This window comes from Macaca mulatta, chromosome 1, assembly GCF_049350105.2.
Source record: "Macaca mulatta isolate MMU2019108-1 chromosome 1, T2T-MMU8v2.0, whole genome shotgun sequence".
NCBI classification, from domain to species: Eukaryota; Metazoa; Chordata; class Mammalia; order Primates; family Cercopithecidae; genus Macaca; species Macaca mulatta.
This window is the reverse complement of record NC_133406.1, coordinates 108,622,866-108,630,542: the sequence shown is the minus strand read 5'-3', so window position 1 is coordinate 108,630,542 and position 7,677 is coordinate 108,622,866. Positions and strand designations below refer to the sequence as shown.

The 7,677-nt window shown below is 40.4% G+C and overlaps 1 protein-coding gene across 1 annotated transcript; it reads right to left on the bottom strand.

The window, feature by feature from the left end:
- Positions 1 to 353: 353 nt before the first annotated feature.
- CD1B (CD1b molecule) lies at positions 354 to 3,445 on the bottom strand. The gene is given in 6 exon segments (NM_001145534.1): positions 354 to 375; positions 1,067 to 1,160; positions 1,520 to 1,798; positions 1,997 to 2,275; positions 2,822 to 3,088; positions 3,385 to 3,445. Coding segments are annotated over 6 exon segments (1,002 nt in total).
- Positions 3,446 to 7,677: the final 4,232 nt, after the last annotated feature.

Here is a 7,677-nt window from a genome sequence, read left to right as displayed (position 1 = left end):
TTTGCTTCACTTTGACAGATGATATTTAACCAGAAGCAGAAAAAGAAAAGTTTTAAAATAGGAAGCCAAAGGGAGTCACCATTAAGTCATATGTATTATATTTCATTTATTCTGAGACACATTCTTTCTAACATTTTAACTTGTGTAAAATCTGGGTGAGTCATATACAGTCTCATAATAAATTTACAGTTTTAAGTACTTTTTTGCTGACGTTTAATTTATTTTAAAATACATGAAAACTCTGATTTCATCAAATTTGATAATCATTTGAAATATGGTAAGGTTGACTTTTGGGTGGATAACTTGGGCTTCTTGGTACTTATTGCGAATGGGGGAGCAGACATGATGAGGGCTCATGGGATATTCTGATATGACCTGTTAAAAACAGAAGAACAAAAGAGCTCCACATAAGAGATGTTTGTACACCCATGTTCATAGTAATATTATTCATGAAAGTTAAAAGTGAAAGCAACCCAAGTGTCCATAGATAGATGAATGGATGAACAAAATGTGTTATACACATATGCTGGAATATTGCTCAGTTTCAAAAAAGGAAGGAAACCCTGTCACATGCTACAACGAGGATATTATGCTAAATGAAATAAGTCACAAAAAGACAAATACTTTATAATTCCACTTATATTACCTAGAGTAGTTGAATTCATAGAGACAGAAAGTAGAACTGTCCTAACCAGGGCCTGGAGAAGAGGGGAAATGGGACCTTGCAGTATGCTAGGAATAGAGTTTCAGTCTTGCAAGACAGGAGAGTTTTGAAGATGGCTTGTGCAACAATGTGAATACACTTAACACCACTGAACTGTACACTGAAAAATGGTACAGATGGTAAATCTTATGTGTGTTTTAACAGAATTTTTTTTTTTTAAGTCCACATAAAAGGGATGGGAGTTTGGGGGAAAGGATATGGTGAAAGGATTGAGGATAAACAATTTTTAAACAGATAAAATGGTAAAAAAGAGTGGAAGGGTGAACAGAAGAGACATATTAAACACACACACACACACACACACACACACACACACACACACACACGACACCCACAACTCACCGGCGCCTCATATACCACAATGCAAGGCATAGCAAGAGGAGCAAGGAAGGCACCATTATTGCCAAAACAATCGAGCCAGTGGAGGTGGGGTTTCCTGGCAAATGAGAGAGGACAAAAGGATGTCACTTCAGATCCTATACACAGAATTCCTTGGCCTTCCTTTGCCCACCTACTTCCAATGTATGGTCATCTCCAACTTCCTCTCTCATATTCCTGCCCACCATCTGTCTATCCTTTGATCTCCTCTACTCAGTTTACAGGTCCTTAATTCCTACCTTTTTGATAACTTGGATTATCTATTTTTACTCCCGTTGGGATTGGGGTCCTGGAAATCAATCAATCAATTTCTCTCTGCCTCTTTCATTTCTCAAGCTCTGTCCTTTCCCAGTGCCTCCCTCTATGCCTGAAGATCACTTCCTGGCATTTCCAGCCTGGGGCCCTGCTATTTCTTACTCCAGTAGAGGACGATGTCCTGGCCCTCTAAACTGCTGTGCTTCACTCGACAGGATAGGCCAGCTGCCTCCCCAGCTGCCACATCCAGGGTTGCTCGGAGATACCATGTCCAGTTAGCATTGGGCAGGATGTCCCCTAGCTGAGTGCCCCGCTGCTCCTGCTCATCCTGCATCCACATCACCCACACAGGCTTTGGGTAGAATCCTGAGACATGGCACACAAGCTGCAGACGGCCAGGTCCAGGACTGGGGCCACTGGACAGCCAGGCCTCAGGCTTCACTAAGGCAGGAAGGGGAAGAAAAAGTGTCATGTTATAACTCAAGTTCAGAGGTTATGAACTCAGAAACCTACAAGCTTGGACAGTGACCCCATTCACTTTGGGAACCAAATAACTTGTTAATTAAGCTCCTATCCTTGGGTATCTTCCTACTCTTGATCTTACAGGAGGTAGTGGGAAGTGAAAACAGCAGGACTAACCTTGTCTTTGCAGATCTGCTTTTCCTGCATTGAGGACGCCCAAGAGATATCGGGGGCAGGTTTCATAGAGGAGAATTCTCACAGTTTCCATGATACCTTGATATTGCATGATTAGTGCACAGACCTTCTGTGCCTTGCTGCCACCTTCTGGGGAAGGCACACATGAAGCATTCTTGACACTTAGGAAATCCAGTCCTCTTAGAGCTCCCCTCAGGAAGCTTACTATGGCACCTCCAGAATGTAGCTCACAGCCTGCTATTCCCTGGATCTCAAAGGGGTCTATGTAGAAGGAAAACAGAGAGCAAATATTTGTGGTTATTAAACACAAATAAGAAAAAAAGGCATGAGAAAAGAACCTAGGATTTTAGATTTTGGTGGGCATAAAGTTCTTGGGTGTAAAATGATGATGAGCTAAAAACTAATGATAACATTTAGACATTTTCAGAAACAAGAGTGAGCTGGAGGTTCTCAGCAGAAGGAGGGTGCAGGGAAGAGATGATTGAAAAGATGGATTAAGGGAGAAAGCCACACGTTAGATCACTCAGGCATGGGGTAGGAGAAGTAAGGGCCCTTGAGGAGAGGTTTCACACAAGACAAACCAGCAGCCTTAGTCTGAGGGTAAGAGAAGAGTGCAGAGGCAGCAAGAATCTAAAATATGAGGTGTGAAGGTGTGAAGCTGGAGTGAGAGACTACTCTAGAAAAGCGTGTGCATGCAGTTGAGTAAAATAGAAAGGAAGGGAGAAGAATCAGAGAGAGCAACGCCTTGCAAAAAAGAGAGAAAAGAGAGCCCTTGAGAATCTTCCCAGTTCAGTGGACTGGACTCACATTGTATCTGGAAATCACCGGCAAAGTCTTGTACTTCTTGAGCGAATCCAAAGATGTAGACTCGGAATATCTCCTCTAACTCGGCAAACTCCTTATCACTAAAGTTACCTTTAGACCAAGGCTTCAGGAGTATGGCAGTGCCTGAGTCACTATCCCAGCCGTGAATCTGCAAATCATCCAACCAGCCTGAGCCTTGAGTTTGTGCCCAGGTACTGTTGGTAAAGGATGAGGTCTGGATGACATGAAAGGAGGTCGGCCCCTGGAAGGCTGTGAAGAGTGGAAAAGCAAGATGGTGACGATAAAGAGAGCAATAGACAATTAAGAAGAATGGGAATGAAAATGATTTAGGAAACAAGAACCTACAGTCTAAAGAACACAGAAAGTCTGACACATTTGACTGCCTTAGGGCTTCACGCTGTAGTCCCAAACACCAGAATGGTTGAAGAGGGCTGGAGACAGAAAGACCCAGACCCTTAGTGTCCAATTGCACCTAGGAAAGCGCTGCATGCTTTTTAAAATCCAAACCCTGCATCAGTGTTGGGAGCTTTCAGAGTGACTCTCACCTCGTTCACTGTCACCACCGGGAAAGAGAACAGCTAACAGTTGAAATGGCAGCAGCAGCATTTCACCGGGAGATGCAACTTCTTACTGGCAGAGCTGGTATTTGATCTCCAATTTCAGCAAACCTTTTCCTCAGTACCCTGCAGTGACTTCTTCTCTTTTCAACTGACAAATCTCTTCCTCATCCAAATTGCTTTTCAGAGAAAAATGTGCCTCCCACAGCCCTGAGCCTCTTACCTCACCTCATATTTCCCTCAAGCCCTGACTTTTAGACTTTGTCTTACCCCCTGACTTCCAGCTGCTCTCCCTGTCCTCAACTTCCTTCATACCTCCTTGGGAAAGCCCCCGTATGATTTTGCATTTTCATTTCACCTTCCTAAGTCTTTATTCCCACGTCTATAGGATAGGATGATGATATTAAACAATTGCTAAGCTTTTAGTCCGCTTTAACCCAGAAGGATGCTTTTGGTTTATCCACCTCACTTAGTCTTTCCCCCTCCTAGCTGCTTTATCTTCTCTGGCACTCTGTTACTGCCCCTTCCCAATGTTTTCAATGTCTTCTCTTTCTTATATTGCCCTCTTTGTCTGGTGTTCCTTACTCCACATTCTAAACTGGCTGTGCGTGTGTGTGTGTCTATGTCTGTGTGTGTGTGTGTGCATGTGTGTGTGCTGATATTCACTTACATAAAGGTAAAGCATTTAAAACATTGCCAGTACTATAGCACTACAAGCCAGAATGCCAGAATCAAATATAATAAAGACTGAAGTTTATAATTCAAACAAAATTATACTATAGCAAAATTTGAGGGAAAAAATGACAATTGCTACTAGCATATGACCTTCTCTTCAGGAGCTCTTGGCCTATGGAGTTTTGAATAACAAATATTTATGAGATAAACAGAACTCTAGGAGCTATGCTATGTGCACCTCCAGTCTAAGTCAAAGATAACTTTTTGGATAAGGTTCTATAAGCAGCAGAGCTATCTTCTTCTCTTGTAATATCTCATAACTGCTGTCTACATTTGGGCCTTCATAACACCACATGAGGTATTAATAATAGAGCAAAGAGGCCGCTATTTTTTTATAAAGAAAGTTCAGAGATACTTGTTTTAAAATGTCACCTCCTATCTTCTTGTATGCCTATGAAAAATTTTAAGAATTTTTGGATTTTCTCCATTTGGGAAAAAGTCACGTATTTGCATAGATCTATGTGTCATGCAGAAATGTAGCGGCAAACAATTCCAAGTGTAGAGGGTTACCACTAACTAATTCTATTACGTGGATAAGAAAATGCAAAGTGAATAGTGTAGTGTTCTCTATTCCTGGGGACAACTGGTTCACAACATCAATAAGACTAGCCTTCATCCAAGATTATCACTGCCTAATTGATAAATACAGAGCAGCTCTCCAAATTGCAATGTATGTATCTCTTAACAATATTCCCAGACTCCAATACATGACAGAATTGAATCTACTTTTTGGATAACAGCCATAGACAACAGCAGAGACTTAACATTGGCCGTCACAGACATGAACATTATTGTTTTTGTGTTTATAAGCTTTTTATTTTGGGTAGAACCCCCAAAACAGAGTTCAGGAAAAGCTGGTAGACAACCTGAGCTATTTTCCATTAAAATGAGAGAGTTCTTCCAAGACTCCCAAAGTTGAATTGATAGAAACTAAATCTGAAATGTGCCTGATTTAAAAAAAAAATCCAAAAGAGTTGGTAGGGCACAAGAGGCTATCACAACACTAACCCCACACACATCCAACTTTTTTTTTTTTTTTTTTTTTTTGAGACAGAGTCTTGCTCTGTTGCCCAGGCTGGAGTGCAGTGGCGTGATCTCGGCTCACTGCAGCCTCCGCCTCCTAGGTTCAAGTGATTCTCCTGCCTCAGCCTCCTGAGTAGCTGGGACTGCGGTGCCTGCCACCATGCCTGGCTAATTTTTGTATTTTTAGTAGAGACGTGTTTTCATCATGTTGGCCAGGATGGTCTCGATCTCCTGATCTCGTGATCCACCCACCTCAGCCTCCCAAAGTGCTGGGATTACACGCATGAGCTACCACACTCGGCTACTCATCAAATTTTTAAACAAGGTAAGCCTAAAACATGAGAACAGTAATCCAGTCAAAATTATGTTACCAGAAAGGAATATTAGTGTTGCCAAAGACCACGTTAGAAATTGAGTTGTGCCTGAGAGAAGGAAGATAGAGGAAGAGGCCTTGGTTTCAGTTTCAACAGCGTGTAAGTTTTTGCCAAATACGTGCAGAATGTCTACCTAAATAACAAACAGAAAAAGAGGCTCTCTAAAAGCAAAATATATTTATTTGGGAATAGAGCATTGCAATGGAAATATATATGCCATAGTAAACTATGAGCATATTCAGGGAGGTAAAGGAAGGCAAAATTTTTAAAGAAAAAAAATGAAGAGATTACATATTTGTTTTGAAATAATTATCCTTGCTTACAAATATCAGTAACAAGGGTGACACCAGTCAGAGGTTAAACAGACAGTTGCTGGCAAGGCAGGTGTCTTTGAGGCATTTTTCATGTAAGGTTGTGATGGCCTTTTCAAGGTTGTGGTTTTTGCAAAGTCTTTCATGGTATTTGTTCTTATTAGGTATACAAGTGTGAGAATCCTCTCTGCATAGTCTTCCCTAGCTCTGCCAGGTTTTTTTTTTTTTTTTTTTTTTTTACCTTAGTGATTCCGTTTTGTTTCTGGCAACATTTGCAAGAAGATGACTGTAAATTTAAAATTAGTTAAGAAAATCGCCAGACAAAATGAAAATTTTGGAATTCTTCAAATGTCATATTTGAGGGAAAAATTTACTTTATACACTGTCTTTTCCATGAAAAGTGGAGCAATTGAGATTGTTTGAAAGGTCTAGAAATTAACCAGGTTTTCAAGTTACATTCTTTCCCACATATCATATCCAGTATTTCATATTTCCTTTCTGTTTCAAAAGTACAGAAACGGACATGGCAGTGTCCACAGTGTCCACATAGCAGAGTCTCACATTTCCATACTATGCTGTGACTGTGCTCGTTCAGTGCTATGGCATAGTTTGTATTTCCACTCTGCATTAGTACCATTGTTACTTGACATGAAACCTGACTTCCAGGGAAAGATTATCCCTAGTTCCAGTGTTGGTTTCAAATTAAAAAATCAACATATGCACACTTCTAAAACAAAACTTTAATTGATGCTTCTGACCCATATTCTCCGATGGGCCTAAAGACAATGCACACTTCCAATAAGCTCCTCAGGACACAGGTTTTCTCAGATATTGATTGCATAATCTCACTTATATGTGGAATCTTAAAAGCGTTGAGTACACAGAAATAGAGAATAAAACACTGATTACCAGGGGCAGGAAGCAGGTGGTGGTGGGAGGAAATGAGGAGATGTAGGTCAATGAACACAAAGTGGCAGATGACCCTGGGTGGATGCCCAAAACCACAAATAGTGTTGAACCTGATTGCTGCCAATTGGAGCCCCTTTCTGCTCATGTCCTCCACCCACAAATTTGATGGCTTTTTAAGATCTTAACTAAGCACTTACCACACACTCTGATCATAACCTTTGCAATTTGAAGTGTGACGGTAGAATTTGTACAATTACTTTTTTCCCATCACAATTTTATGGGAAGATAATTCCTTTTTATTGTAGATCATAGCAACATCAGCATTTTTTTTTTCTTCTTTCCTTACTAAGTCAAAAACTTACACCTTTTAATTTAAAGGAAGCACTTTATGGCTTCTCTTTGGCATATTTGAATTACAGGCATCACTACTTCTGTGCTTGGTGCCGTTACTAAGTAAAATAAGGGTTACTTGAACACAAGCACTGCGAGACCAGGACAGCTGATCTGATAACTGAGCCAGCTACTAAGTGACTAATGGTTGGGTAGCACATACAGTGTAGATACGCTGGATTAAGGGGTGATCTGCATCCTCGTCCGGATGAAGTAGGCTGGCATGAAATTTCATCATACTACTTAGGACGGTGCACAATTGAAAACTTATAGACAGTTTATTTCTGGAATTGCGCATTTAATATTTTCAGACTGCCATTGACCATGGCTAACTAAAACTGTGGAAAACAAAACCATGAATAAGGAGAGGTCTACTGTATGTTACAAATAAAAAAAATATTTTGACCTTGCTACCAGTATCCATGTTAAATTAACTTATTAAGCTTAATGTTTTATCTATAGATCCTTTTGGATTTTCTAATGATATCTCTAGATACGAAAGTTTCATTAGTTTTCTTTCAATTGTTATACCTTTGATT